Genomic DNA, 14525 nt, shown 5'->3' with positions numbered 1-14525 from the left:
TGTTTAATTCTTTTATTCTTCTTCTTCTTCTTCCTCTATCTTCTCTGCCTAATCTCTCTCTATCCCTCTCCCCATCTTCACCTAGAAGAAACTTTCTTTATGCAAAAACTTTCTTGTAGGGTTTTAGGAGATCGAGCTATCTCTCTTTTATATATATTTTCTTGGTTCTGAAACAAAGTTTTGTTTTCTTGTTTCTTTTGGCGACTTTGGGTATGAAAAAGATTTGCCTTTCTGTTTTGTTTATTGGTTCTTTTTTAACTTTCTTGGATATGGGTTCTTGTAGATCTTATTGAAATTCCTAGTTGGTGTCCCAAAAAAGAGTTTTCTTCTTTCTTTTTTCCTCTTCTCTTGTCTTCTTTTTAGTTCTTGAGACATGGCGAGAGATCAGTTCTATGGTCATCATCATAACCAAGAGCAACAACAACAACAACATCAAATGATTAATCAGATCCAAGGGTTTGATGAGACGAACCAAAACCAAACCGATCATCATCATCATCATCAATATAACCATCAGATCTTTGGCTCAAACTCCAACATGGGGATGATGATAGACTTCTCCAAGCAACAACAGATTAGGATGACGACTAGTGGTCCGGATCATCATCACCATCATGATCAGACAAGTGGTGGTACTGATCAGAATCAGCTTCTAGAAGATTCTTCATCTACCATGAGACTATGCAATGTTAATAATGATTTCCCAAGTGAAGTAAATGACGAGAGACCACCACAAAGACCAAGCCAAGGTCTCTCCCTTTCTCTCTCCTCTTCAAATCCTTCCAGCATCAGTCTCCAATCCTTCGACCTCAGAACCCAACAAGGGTATTCTGGTAAATCATCAACACACCATCAGAACCTCCAACACAGCCAGATGATGATGATGATGATGAACAGTCACCACCAAAACAACAACCATCAGCATCATCATCATCATCAGTTTCAGATTGGGAGTTCCAAATATTTGAGTCCAGCTCAAGAGCTACTAAGTGAGTTTTGCAGTCTTGGCGTAAAGGAAAGTGATGAAGAAGTGATGATGATGAAGAATAAGAGGAAGCAAAAGGGTAAACAACAGGAAGATTGGGACACAAGTCACAACAATAATGACCAACAAGACCAATCCGCAACTACTTCTTCCAAGAAACATGTTCCACCTCTTCACTCTCTTGAGTTCATGGAACTTCAGAAAAGAAAAGCCAAGTTACTCTCCATGCTCGAAGAGGTATATATATTAATCCAAATTCACAAGAAACTCATATTCTATTATCAAAACTTTTCATATGGTCGTTTCTTAAAAGAAATCTTTAATTTTGGTGTCAATTTATTCCTAAAAATGTAAAATACCCACAAATCTTGTATCAAACCATTTCATGGGTTTGTTAACAAATCAAAAACAAATTTTTGTTTCTTTTCATTTGGTTTCAACTTATTCCTAAATATGTAAAATACCCAAAAATCTTGTATCTTTTCGATTTTTAATTAAGGTCCATATATATATTTTTTTTCTCTTAAAGATACAAATTTCTTTTAAGATATAAGATAAAAAGATTCCTTTTTGTCTTCATTCTTTCATGTATTCTCTTTGAAAACATGTTCGATCGTATCACTTACGAAAAGATATATAAAAAAAAACCCTTTAAAATTCCTTTACTCATTAATTATTTCTTTTTTAATATAGAACCAAAAATAAAATTTATTTTCTTTTGCTTTGATCTAATTTGGAGACTCTAGTGGTCCTCCATATTAATAGCAACCAGTTTCATCATCATCATAAGCCATAACGAGTTGTTTCTTTTTCATGAATTACTCTCTCTTTAATTATATGCGAATTTACATTTATACGATATTTGATTGAAATCTTCGTGAATGGTGTGGGGTAACATTTTCTTTCTTTGGACAGCTTAAAAGAAGATATGGACATTACCGAGAGCAAATGAGAGTTGCGGCTGCATCATTTGAAGCCGCGGTTGGTGTAGGAGCGGCCGAGGTATACACGGCTTTAGCGTCGAGGGCAATGTCAAGACACTTCAGGTGTTTAAAAGACGGTCTTGTAGGACAGATTCAAGCCACGAGCCAAGCCTTGGGAGAAAGAGAAGAAGATAGCCGTGCGGTCTCGATAGCGGCAAGAGGCGAAACTCCACGGCTGAGGTTGCTCGACCAAGCTTTGCGGCAACAGAAATCGTATAGACAAATGACTCTCGTCGACGCTCATCCTTGGCGTCCACAACGAGGTTTGCCTGAACGAGCCGTCACAACGTTGAGAGCTTGGCTCTTTGAACACTTCCTTCACCCGTAAGTTACTTCAATACACACACCCTCTTAATTAATATATATACTTTTAAAGCATCATTTATAACGTTTTACAATGATTAATTACTATAATTTACTAAGTATGTGTCTTTTAAGTGACACATGCATATTGAATCTAGAATCACAAGAGTTAAAGCTAGTTTGAATGCATATGTAAAAACTCGAATGAATTTACTTCATTTATGAAGATAGAAGCATTTATAATAGCATAGGTAAAGGTTAAAAGCATTTTATAGTTGTTTTGCTACATGAATTTTTTGTGAAGAGGTAAAATGTTATATTACATAGTATTATATAGAGGGAATGAGATTGATATGACAAGCATAGGATACAATCATCCTTAATCTGTTAATTGCATAAAGCTTTTTTTTCTTTCTCTTTTTTCTTTTCATCAATTGCATCATTGGTGTGAAAGTGAGTGTACAAACATATATATACACATGTAGTAGTAGACACAACAATACATTTTTATAAAAGAAATGAAGAAATTAAAAATTTAACTGGTGGATGAAAGACAGAAATAGAGAAAGGTACAAAGTGGATTGAGAGAGAGAGAGAGAGAGAATCAATGTTCTTTACCTAACACTAACAAAAGTGAGAAACTATGCATAACTCCTTGCTTTATATTTTCCTCTCCATATGTTTTTATTTTGTTTTTTTCCTCTCTTCTTTTTTTTTTTTATAATAATTTTAATATTTTCAGAAACAATTATATCATATCATATGTAAGACTTGTCTCAATCAATTCCCAAAACACTGCTCAAACAATGAAACATCTTGTTAGTTTTCACCAAACCCTTTACCTTTGCTTCCATTTTCTTTGCATCATTCTTCAATCATTACATTTTTACAACTACATGTTGTTATTTTATTTCCATCAAGTAAAAAAAAAAAAAAAACAAATTCTTTTCATTTTTTTCAGATATCCAAGCGATGTTGATAAGCACATATTGGCCCGACAAACTGGTTTATCAAGAAGTCAGGTAATAATAACAAATAAAACTTCACTAGCTAATTCTTGATTACACTCCAAAAACAAAAATATTACTTACTAATAAACCAAATTTGTTAGGTATCAAATTGGTTCATTAATGCAAGAGTTAGGCTATGGAAACCAATGATTGAAGAAATGTACTGTGAAGAAACAAGAGGCGAACAAGTCATGGACATCACTACTACTACTACAAACCCGATGATGATGATGATGATCGACACTAAACCGGATCCTAACCAGATGATTCGTGTCGAACCGGAATCTTTATCTTCGATAGTGACAAACCCTACTTCCAAAATGACCGGTCAGACCAAGGCAACGACGACGACGTTCGGGTCAACGTTTGACTTTTCATTGTACGGTAACAACCAGGCTGTGACATACGCTGGTGAAGGAGGAGGGCCACGTGGTGACGTGTCGTTGACGCTCGGGTTACAGCAACGCAACGACGGTAACGGTGGAGTGAGTTTAGCGTTGTCTCCTTTGACGACGGCTCATCAAGGCACTACTACTACTACTACTGGTCAGCTTTACTACGGTACTAGTAATATTAGAGACCACATGGAACAAGAAGGACCGGTTCATCAGTACTCAGCGTCGATGTTAGATGATGATCAAGTTCAGAATTTGCCTTATAGGAATCTTATGGGAGCTCAGTTACTTCATGATCTTGTCTGAAAATTTTTATTAAAAGAAGATTTATTTAGGAAACAAACAAAGTGATCTCTAGTTGTCTTTATGGAAACATATTTTTCAGAAACCGATTCGGTTATGTAACGGTTTAGTTAGATAAGAAAGAAAGAAAAACCAAATTAGATATTTTGATATATGTTGTATACCGTTGTCTGATTGGATTATGGATTGGGTGGACACGGATGTATTAATATATATGAGTTAGTTGGTTCGTCAATATCAACTCTTGTAGGATATTTTTATTTGTTTTATCATTCTTATTATATACTTTTTTTTCTTTCTTAGTGTGTGTGAATCATACATTTGTTTTTTGTTAAAGAAAATATTATCAAGTGTCTTTTCAAATCCATTACATATTCTAGAACCATATATCTCAAACTATTTAGAAATAGATTTGTTTATCCTTTTTTTTTTTGAGCAGAAGAGATTTGTTTATCCTACAGTACATTTGTTTGCTAAATGCAATACTGTTTGTGCACTTTTACTGTCCAATTTAAAATGCTTTTTAGAAAATATATTCTAATCCAGTTTTTTCTTTTTTACTAATTTATGGTTCATGTGTCACATTGTTAATAATTCAAATAGCCAACAAAAAAATTCAACATTATTTGATTTTGTAGAAAAGATCTAGGATTGTATATATACTCTTATGGATCTATGATGTTATACTCTTATAGACAATACCCTCTCAGACCAACATTATCAATGGGATCTTAGGCATAAGATTTACATTAGAGGGTATCTTATAATGTTACTCTTAACATCTTATTATTATTATTATATACAAATATTTTATTATAATGCAAATATTTCTCTAGTTTGTGTCATGTATATTATTATTTTTTTTGTGAAATCACATGGAGTTACGATATTTTGTAAGTTTTTAGGCAATTTAATTAAATTTTATACATGTTATTAGTTTTTTTTTCTTTCTAACAAAGAGATATGTATATTTATATATTAAATTACTTTTAAAGTTTGTGCATATTTATTAAAACGAATGTAATAAATTATATATTATTATAATAAACCAAAAATATTTTTATTGATATATTAAATATCATATTTTCGCTTAGGATTTTATAAAACATGTGAACCGGCCCTATATGTAAAAATCATTTCTAAACTTCTTCGATACTTTTTATATATAATACAATTGATCCTCAATCTATTTCTGTACAATCAATGATAATGAGTGAATTTGAACCAACATATTTATAGCAATAAAAGCTACTATGTGGTAAATACCTCGCTTATTCCATCATTCAAAACAAATTACATAGTCCTTATAGCCTATTTGTGAAGTTACTTCTAGAAAAAGAAAAAAAAACATTTAGCTTATATTTTTTTAAATGTAATGTTAAATTATATTCAAAAGAAAAATAGTGTTTGTAAACATTTAGCTTAACACATGTTACTATATCTTGTTACTATATCTAAGTTCCAACATAGAGGAGTCAATATCTTTTTCGACATTCCCAAGCTTGAATAAATACATCGAGGATCACAGTATGAACTCTTCGTCCTGAAACTACTCTTGTGGATCATTGCCGATAAAAGATTGTACCTTTTTTCTCCAAACTCATTTTTACACATTCCATCGTACTTACTTTTCTACCATTCCCACATTCGAAGATAGAGTTTAATCAATTGGTTCTTATCATAATGAAATTTTCATTGAAAACTATTTTTTTTTTAACATACAATTTTGTAAATTTAGGGTTTGAGTCTTTTATCACGAGGTATCCACATATTTTAAATAAACACATTTATTTGTTTTATATTATGTGACGGTTGCTTTTGTTTTTCATTTCATATTTTATATGTATTATGATTAACAATATGAAATGTCTAGAGAAAATTAGAAACATGGTAAGATTTTGGATCATAATTTTTCTGTTAATAAGGAATTTATATACCCTTGATTCCTTGTAATTCTGACCCTCATTTTTTATATTTTTTTGAAGATCTTAAATATTTAACCACTTTCTGGCTAAGAAACCATTGTAAAACATAACCAAATAAAAGACTGCAAAAATAAAAATGAAATAAGATTATGGGTCGTGAAGCCCAATAAAAGCCCAGATAATTGAGTCGGCCTGATGGCCCACGGGATATACAATCGCGTGATCTATACTCAAATCAACCACAGAAGCTTTAGGAGGGAGAGGGACAACGATGTCGCAGAGGATTGAAAGCAACGAGGCTTTGGATAGTAATAATGCGAGGTCGAAACGTCTGCAACGATTCAAGAAATGCAAGGTAGGTTTTTCATCTTCTTATAAATATATATACACGTACTTTCTTAAGATTAGGGTTTTAAGAGATGGATCATATATTTTATGGATCTTAGGGTTTCGATACGACGGTCACAGGTAATGGTCATCAACTGGTGAACTTCATCTGTAATGATCGGTGGTCACCTTGTAATGGCTTAGTACGCCTTTATGCGAGGATGGGTCTTCATCGTTACAATTTTCTTCAGGTTTAGTAATCAATAAACTCTTTTTTTCTTTTTCCTTGTGTCTTATTGGTCTTGGAATCTTTTGTACCACATTCGATTTCTCACTTTGTTTGTTTGATCATCGATTAGGGTAAAAACTTACAGTTCAGTCACGTAAAGAAATACAATATGACCACGGCCGCTGCTGCTTGCTCCTACTATATAACCTTGGTGGCTAAGGATCTAGATAGCAGCAAACTTTTGTATTTTCAGACTAGAGTTAATGAAGAAAGTTTTTGCAAGTTGATTTTGTCGTGCGATATTGCTAGACCTAGAGGTAATCAAATGTTGTTCATTTTTTTATGCATCAACTAAAGTAATACAAGATTCAACAACATCACTTATACTGATTATGATTTGAATCTTGTATTAGGGACAAACACTGAATATGGAGCTATAACTGAACACTACTGCTACCTCAAAAGTAGCGTGCCTAAGTGCCCCCCAGAGGATATTTTCGAAAATAGAAATAGGTTTTACTTGGTAAGATTAAGTTTCATAATTTACATTTGGCTATGCTTTGCTCTGATGAAGCATGATCTATAACAACTAATGATTGATTTGTTGTTTTGGTTTTGCAGGTGAAAGAATCAGAGCTGGAAGAAAATGACTGGATTCGTCTATATTTGGAACTTGCAGTTGCCACAACTCATACGAACACTGGTCGAGATCATGATCTGTCCAACTTGAAGATTCTGAAAGTGGCCATAGAAACTCCTGAAGACTTGGAGCCACCTAATGAGGGATCACTAAGTGCCATAACTGCACTTGTCTACATAAGGTACGAGGACTCTTGTGAGTCTCGTGTTGGTAAGGATGTTGATCGCATTGCTTATGTTAAAAGAACCTTCAGTAAGCATCATGGAAGTTTTGTTCTCGAGGGTCGGAATAAGCCTATCAAATCCGAGGTGGTGCATGGCACATAAAAGCTGCGGCTTGGACTTGGCTTCCTTGTCTTGTCTCCACAAGAAAAGTAATGTACGGAATGAGAATCAATATGTTTGTAATAAGTGCCAAATACAATTAACTAAAGCGGCACAGTGTATGTTTTCCCCTTCTTCTCACGTTTGTATTTGAACTTTGACCTTTTTAACATGTTTTCTTGCAATTGCTTAGAACGACTGTAAGTAAACTCACAAGAACTTTTACAACCCAAAAACAAAAATGTAACTACAAATCACCAACGTATGAGCACCTAAACCAGAAGGCTATAGGACTAAAACTACCAAAATCATCTAATTCACAAAAGCTAAATAAACACTATACCAGCATCATCTAGTCCATTAGTGCTTTCGCCTGTGATTAGGTGTTGAAGGAAGCTTCAAGGCTTTATGCTACAAGCTGGGCGCTAGATATAAGTCCTGAACTATGTCTAAATAATTACAAGAAGCATGGAAATAGAGAATGTGTCCTCTGTTTTGGAAGATCTTGGTAAGAACTGTTGTTTGGCTTGCTATTGCCTACCAGAATTGTATCTGACTAAACTATCCAAGTTAGTAGTGGCGGTCTTGCACATCGTCTAATGTAAATTACAAGTATTGAGAAGTGGAATGCTTCTATACATGTGTCACAAAAGTTATGTTATTGATATCAACTTCATGTTAATCTATCGCTTGTTTTTCATTTCTTTTTTCCTGTAACACTACTATACAGCAGTGGCTTTAAGAAGTGGCATGGAGACTCTAACACGAGCTTCTCATTATAAAGATACTCTTGCAATCTTCATAAAAGGTTACCATGAGGGCTTGTAGCAAGTTATGGAGAATAAAGCAGAGTCTCAATGATTTAGACTACCTAACCTTTAGTTAACTCCAAAAGCAGGATTTATCATGTAAAAATGTGAGTATGTACGGTAGATCTTGGATTCTTTGATGGTGTAGCACAACATGTTTTGAAATAAGATCAAATTCTATTCAAAAATCATATCTTGGTTGTGATTTAGAAAGTGAAGAATCTTTTTACTTTCATTTTTCCGTATGTTAGGAGAGAGAGGTCAGATTCTTTGATCTTGGTAATGGCTGCAGGGTTTCTGAAACAATACCTTGAAGACCAACTTCCAAGCAAACTCTAATGGCTTCTTCTAGTGCTATGCAGTTCCCCAAGAAGCTTTGCTGCGGAAACTTGAGAAAGATCGATCACAGGTCTGTCTTTAGCATACTCAGAGACCATCTTTCTTGTTTTTATCACAAAATGGATGATAAAAAGATAAAAACACAAGAATTTTAGGAGCTTTACGATACCAAAGATATCACTTTCCTCTCCTTCTTCTTCAGACAACCTTCATCTCCGTATTGGCTAAGAAACCATTGTACAAAAATAGAAAAAATGCAAGATAAAAAAAATAAAAAAAAAAAAAAACGAAAAAAGATTATGGGTCGTGAAGCCCAATAGAAGCCCAGAAAATTGAGTCGGCCTGATGGCCCACGGGATATACAATCGCGTGGTCTATACTCAAATCAACCACAGAAGCTTTAGAAGGGAGAGACAACGATGTCGCAGATGATTGAAAGCAACGAGGCTTTGGATAGTAGTAATGCGAGGTCGAAACGATTCAAAAAATGCAAGGTAGTTTTTTCATCTTCTTAAATATATATATATATATATATATATATATATATATATATATATATACTACTTTCTTAAGATTAGGGTTTTAAGAGATGGATCATATATTTTATGGATTTTAGGGTTTCGATACGACGTACATGGGTAATGGCCATCAACTGACGAAATACATCTGCGATGATCAGTTGTCACCTTGTTGTGGCTTAGTACTCCTTTATGCTAGGATGGGCCTTCATCGTTACAATATGCTTCAGGTTTAATAATCAATCAATAAACTCTTTTCTTTTTCCTTCTTTCTCTCTATCTTGGTATCTTTGTAACACATTCACTTTCTTACTATATGTTTGATCATCGACCAGGGTACAAACTTAGAGTTTAGGCGCGTGAAGAAATACAATAGGACTACGGTTACTGCTGCTTGCTCTTACTACATAACTTTGGCTGCCAAGGATCCAGCTAGAAGCAAACCTCTAACTTTTCAGACTAGAGTTAATGAAGTATGTTTTGGCAAGTTGAGTTTGACTTCTGATATTGCTAGACCTCGAGGTAACTTGCTAAATCTATTTTTAACTTGTATGCAACAAATGTCAACATTAGGGACTGAAGATGTCAACAAATGTCAAACTGATAGATTTAAATCTTTGTATTAGGGACTGAAGATGGAGTGTTTACAACTGATTACTATGGCTATGGTAAAGTGCCCCCTGAGGATCTTTTTGAAAATAGAAAGCGGTTTTATGTGGTAAGATTAAGCTCCTACACTTGCCTGCTCTTTAGCTCATAATCTTGAACAAATAGTAATTGATTGATATGTTTTGGTTTTGTAGGTGAAGGAATCAGAGCTGGAACAAAATGACTGGATTCGTCTATATTTGGAACTTGCAGTTGCTGCAACTCATAAGAACACTGGTCGGAATCATGATCTGTCCAACTTGAAGATTCTGAAAGTGGCCATAGAAACTCCTGAAGACTTGGAGCCACCTAATGAGGGATCACTCAGTGCCATAACTGCTCTTGTGTACATAAGATACGAGGACTCTTGTGAGTCTCGTGTTGGTAAGGATGTTGATCGCATTGCTATTGTTAAAAGAACCTACAGTGAGCATCATGGATCCTTTGTTCTCGAAGGTTGGAATAAGCCTATCAAATCCGAGGTGGTGCATGGCTTACAAGAGCTGCGGCTTTGACTTGGCTTCTCTTCTGCAAAAGAGAAGATCCATTTGAAAATATGGCTTTGTCCTTTTGGATTGTTAAGTTGATTGGTTTTCTGGCTCTTCATAAGAATTCGAAACTGTCTGTTATTGCTCTGAGCATCACAATTGTTTTGCTTGGGTTTCAATCTGATGCCAAGAAAGTAACAAAAAGAGAGTAAGTGAGTCATTGTAAATTGTCTTTATGTTTTTGGGTTTCTAACAACAAAGTTTTTGCTTGACGTTTAGTGAGTTTTATGGATTTTGATGCGAGTGTGAGACCTGATTAGTTTGCCCATATAGGACAATATTCTTCCTGACAAAAGGGACTCTTCAAAAGAACCAACCAATGACCTTTGGGGTCATCCACTCAATCTTCTACTAAACCTTTTACATGGAGATGTAGGAGCTGATCATTCAATAGCTCTATCCGTTGATAACGTTCTCTGGATCAGTCATGAGTTCTGCTTCTCTCGGACAATATAGGCACAAGAAGTGACGATGTACAATATTAGGAGTAGACCGGGTCACACATGGCCTAAATTGTCGACTTACTAAGAAAATTAATACCACATTATGGATTTTGGTTGAGCTGATTTTTTTGTTTGTTTTGTTTATGTTTTGGGGACGATATAAGAACACTAAATATGTACAAATCACACGTAATGATAATCGTTTATTTAACTAATTTTTGTAAAGTTTCCATCATTTTTAAATAGGTAATTCACTAATCTATATAATTGAATCAAGAGCAAAATTTAAAGGTTTGAACACATGAATATTCTTATTACACAACTTCAACCACTTCACCTTCTTTGCAAGCTGCAACACTAATCTCCAAAGTATTGTTCTTCTTTGCTTTCACCCTACAACAATTTCTTCTAGGAGACTGCACCCCAAAAACAAAATTTGAAATCATATGTTAAGAGATTCTTATAAAGCGTCAGTAATAACATTTATTTCACAAATGTTCAACTTACTCTGTCCCAAAGGTGAGGGTCCGGTTTCTTGTAAACAATGACCGTCCTAATATCGCCTGGATTAGCCATCTTCCACCGACACTCAGGATGAGCCACACGGTGGATTTCGTAACGGCTCACCGTCATATTTGTCACCGGATGAACACTAGTCGATGTCATATAGTACACAAATGGTTTCTGGCACGGATGACGACTCACTGGTCGGGTATTAAACGCGTATGCCGTGTAATCCGCCCGTCGATACCTATCAGGACACGAAAAAAATACAATTGTAAAACAAAATGACACCATATATATATATCTAGATGTAATTTACTAATGTTTTGATATACATTATACCAATTCAAGAAGGTTCTCGACGGCATTTCGATCTCTCGAGCTGAAAATATTCCGCGGAAAATCTGAACCGCGAATCCCCAAGAGACGGAAACAGTCCATTTACGACGTTTGTCATAACATATCGACTGTTGCATAAGTCCGGCTGAGTCTAGCTTAGCCGGGGCTTGTAGATGCTTCAAGGCCTCAACACGTGTCATGTTTGGGAAGATAGGTTCGACCACGTCGAGATGGTGAAGCGTAACCAATGGTGCCACAGGGTGAGCCGCTAGTAACCCGAAGAGATTGCCATACACATCGTACTGAAAACACAGAAGAAGACATAGTCAGTCAATTAACACCGGTCTGATGTTAAGCTACTAAACCGATCGGTTATTGTTAGGTAACCGACGATCGGTTCTGTAATCAATGAAACAAATCACACACCAACAAACAAGGAAATTGTCACGTGCGAAACACGCGCCGCTAATGGCGTGACATGTCTTTAAAAGAAACGGCCTGACACCGTGACGACGTGTACCTTACTCCGGCAACAATAACGTACGGCCAAATTGTGGTCCAGTGACGTGGCATTTTATCATTATTGATGTTTTTAAATCGATTTTAACTTTAACTTTAACCACAACGTGTAAAACTTTTTTTTAATGAAAAAAATCCAAAAAAGAACATTTTATAATCTCGATATTGCGTATTAAATGCTCATTAACTACACATTTATTAAAAAAAAATCATTTACTATTAAATCCCAATGATCAAAATAAAATCTAGCTGTAGTTAAAACTACTTCTAAATAACCAACTGAGACAAAACACGAGTATAGTTTAACTAGATTCGTATTGATCGATCAAAATATTTATTAGTAATGATCATTTAAAAAACATAGAATTATCTCATTTAAAATGCGTTTGGTGTAAATTTGTTTTAATTATCTTGACATGTTTTACAGTTAATTAACTAACTTGATTTAACTATGAGATTTATATGAATCTACGAGAATATTTACGAATTAAAAAAAAAAAAAAAGTGATAATGACTGACCTGGTGAAAACCGAGTTCTTTAGTGAGTGGAACACCGAGTTCGGCCATGCAAGCTTGCATCCGATCATCGGAACCGTACAATGCGGGATATCTTTTGATACACCGATCTTGCATTTTGCTCAGCGCCACCGCTAACGGATAACTTATAGCGAATCCTCCGCCGCCGTAAGCCATACCGTAAGAGAAGTAAATGTTCTGAAGATGACTTTCCGACAAGCTTCCGATGTAATACATCTGAGTATGATCGTACTTTCTCAAAACTCTGATTAGATTCTCGGCGACGAAGACTGTATCGTCGTCTCCCATAACGAACCATCTCACGTCTTTGAGTCCTAATTTGAGCGTCTCCGTGACGATTCTCGATATTCTAATCGCCGATCTGTGTCCTTGCTTGTTTTTATACGGAAACTTCGACGTATCGCCGGAGATTTTCACCGGCGGGAGGCCGATTTCGTCTTCTTCTTCCTCTTCCTTAACCGGTTTCTCTAACCAGACATAACCGCGCATTTGGTTTGGTTTGTACCAGATCTTGATGTACTCTTTCCTCTGTTTCCATAGCCTCGCCGACGCGGCGATTCCGAAAACCACGTGCTGGAGTCCGGTTTGCGGCGGAGGAGGTGGTGGCGGAATAGGCGAAGGTGGCGGAGACGCGAAAGGTTCTATCACCGCCGTTTGATTCGACTGGATGAGAATCAGCGGCTGGGATGAGTTCACAATGTCGTTGAGACGACGAACAACGGCGGAGAATGGCTCCACGTGACAGGCACGTGAGTTAGAGATGAGTTTGAGAGTGTAGACGACGTAAGTAGCGGAGACGAGGAGGAGGAGCGTCACCATTAACTTGGATACGGGTCGGGTCGGTGAACCGGATCCGGATAAAGTCCGTTCCCACATCAGCTTCTCTGATGGATCTTTATTCAACTTCATCTCTCAAGAACGAACCAAACCAAAAAATTCAAAAAATTAAAAACTAAAATCAAAATTGTGGAATGAAGAGATTGAAGAAGAAGCAGAAGAACATGCAGTGGCTCTATTTCTGAGTTTTTTTTTTTTTTTGTATGTAAAAAGAGAAAACACAAAAGAGAGGTCTTATCGTGAAAGAGACTTCATTTTTGTAACTTGGTTTATATATTACTAATTTAAAATATACTTTCAATGTAGTCGTCAAAAAAGGTTAAATAGTGTATGCTTTTTAATTATTATCAGCAAACAACAAAAAGATATAATCTAAAATCGTGAAAAAGTGTTTTGTTTTGATATGATAAAATTAGATACTGATTTAACACTATCAGATTGATGATCTTGCAATCATCTGTTATGTAATTAACACACACACACAAAAAAAAAACTAAAAAAGTGTATGTTTATTATAATGTTTAGCTCTATTAAGCTAATAAATATATACCATCAAGTTTGATTTTATTCTTTTTTTGTAATTTACTGTACTTATACCCAAACCGACGAAAATAAAAAAAATCTATACAACACAGGTCAATCAAATTTTGCCTAAGGAGATTTAATAAATGGACACGTGTATGGATCATAGTGGGAAATATGTGTCGGTAGTAGCAAAACTTTGGAGGTGTGGTGGGGGAGCTAGTATTATTTTATTTATTATAGGGGTTGATTTAGAAATAAACTAGAAATATTGGGGGAAGATTATGAAAACGATAAGATTACAGGGGGCATGGGTGGGTGGTGGTGTTGTTGCAGGGTTCGAGGCAAATTTATCACATCAAATGCTAAAACTCCTCTGAGTTTATCAGAGATGTTTAAATTTGTTGCTTTGTTTTTACCTTATTTTTATCTATTTTTGTGGAAACCACATTCTTTGTATTCAACAGGTTCTCTGTTTTACATTTTTCCCTAAAATAGTTTTTGACAATACATGTGTTTCAAACTTCAAATTTTTGATG

At 35.2% G+C, this 14525-nt stretch overlaps 4 protein-coding genes across 4 annotated transcripts; 3 read left to right on the top strand and 1 right to left on the bottom strand.

Moving 5' to 3' along the window:
• LOC17880796 (homeobox protein BEL1 homolog) lies at nucleotides 1-4214 on the top strand. Its single transcript, XM_006283259.2, has 4 exons — nucleotides 1-1222; nucleotides 1901-2292; nucleotides 3233-3293; nucleotides 3383-4214. The coding sequence occupies exons 1-4, from the start codon at nucleotides 374-376 to the stop codon at nucleotides 3980-3982; spliced, it is 1902 nt and encodes a 633-aa protein (XP_006283321.1). The 5' UTR covers nucleotides 1-373; the 3' UTR covers nucleotides 3983-4214.
• A 1961-nt stretch (nucleotides 4215-6175) lies between these two features.
• Nucleotides 6176-7426, top strand: LOC17879869 (UPF0725 protein At3g57210). Its single transcript, XM_006284197.2, has 5 exons — nucleotides 6176-6259; nucleotides 6351-6482; nucleotides 6591-6777; nucleotides 6874-6983; nucleotides 7082-7426. Exons 1-5 carry the CDS (start codon nucleotides 6176-6178, stop codon nucleotides 7424-7426), a joined length of 858 nt encoding a protein of 285 aa, XP_006284259.1.
• Nucleotides 7427-8990: 1564 nt separating this feature from the next.
• On the top strand, nucleotides 8991-10252 carry LOC17878311 (UPF0725 protein At3g57210). Its single transcript, XM_023778571.1, has 4 exons — nucleotides 8991-9065; nucleotides 9425-9611; nucleotides 9716-9807; nucleotides 9893-10252. The coding sequence occupies exons 1-4, from the start codon at nucleotides 8991-8993 to the stop codon at nucleotides 10250-10252; spliced, it is 714 nt and encodes a 237-aa protein (XP_023634339.1).
• Nucleotides 10253-10903: 651 nt separating this feature from the next.
• Nucleotides 10904-13622, bottom strand: LOC17880927. Its single transcript, XM_006283474.2, has 4 exons — nucleotides 12610-13622; nucleotides 11575-11873; nucleotides 11236-11479; nucleotides 10904-11144 (listed from the first exon to the last, which is right to left on the bottom strand). The coding sequence occupies exons 1-4, from the start codon at nucleotides 13534-13536 to the stop codon at nucleotides 11043-11045; spliced, it is 1572 nt and encodes a 523-aa protein (XP_006283536.1). The 5' UTR covers nucleotides 13537-13622; the 3' UTR covers nucleotides 10904-11042.
• Between the last annotated feature and the right edge of the window lie 903 nt (nucleotides 13623-14525).

This window comes from Capsella rubella, unplaced genomic scaffold (assembly GCF_000375325.1).
Source record: "Capsella rubella cultivar Monte Gargano unplaced genomic scaffold, Caprub1_0 scaffold_7, whole genome shotgun sequence".
NCBI classification, from domain to species: domain Eukaryota; kingdom Viridiplantae; phylum Streptophyta; class Magnoliopsida; order Brassicales; family Brassicaceae; genus Capsella; species Capsella rubella.
This window is presented reverse-complemented; position numbering and strand designations above follow the sequence as displayed.

Bases quoted from the DNA above. Each gene is read 5' to 3' on its own strand.
- LOC17880796 (XM_006283259.2), top strand. From the start codon at position 374: ATGGCGAGAGATCAGTTCTATGGTCATCATCATAACCAAGAGCAACAA. The intron at 2,293-3,232 runs GTAAGTTACTTC...CATTTTTTTCAG, and splicing joins TTTGAACACTTCCTTCACCC to ATATCCAAGCGATGTTGATA. The intron at 3,294-3,382 runs GTAATAATAACA...CAAATTTGTTAG, and splicing joins CTGGTTTATCAAGAAGTCAG to GTATCAAATTGGTTCATTAA.
- LOC17879869 (XM_006284197.2), top strand. From the start codon at position 6,176: ATGTCGCAGAGGATTGAAAGCAACGAGGCTTTGGATAGTAATAATGCG. The intron at 6,483-6,590 runs GTTTAGTAATCA...ATCATCGATTAG, and splicing joins ATCGTTACAATTTTCTTCAG to GGTAAAAACTTACAGTTCAG. The intron at 6,778-6,873 runs GTAATCAAATGT...ATCTTGTATTAG, and splicing joins CGATATTGCTAGACCTAGAG to GGACAAACACTGAATATGGA.
- LOC17878311 (XM_023778571.1), top strand. From the start codon at position 8,991: ATGTCGCAGATGATTGAAAGCAACGAGGCTTTGGATAGTAGTAATGCG. The intron at 9,066-9,424 runs GTAGTTTTTTCA...ATCATCGACCAG, and splicing joins AACGATTCAAAAAATGCAAG to GGTACAAACTTAGAGTTTAG. The intron at 9,808-9,892 runs GTAAGATTAAGC...TTGGTTTTGTAG, and splicing joins ATAGAAAGCGGTTTTATGTG to GTGAAGGAATCAGAGCTGGA.
- LOC17880927 (XM_006283474.2), bottom strand. From the start codon at position 13,536: ATGAAGTTGAATAAAGATCCATCAGAGAAGCTGATGTGGGAACGGACT. The intron at 11,874-12,609 runs GTCAGTCATTAT...CTGTGTTTTCAG, and splicing joins AAGAACTCGGTTTTCACCAG to TACGATGTGTATGGCAATCT. The intron at 11,480-11,574 runs GTATAATGTATA...GTGTCCTGATAG, and splicing joins TCGAGAACCTTCTTGAATTG to GTATCGACGGGCGGATTACA.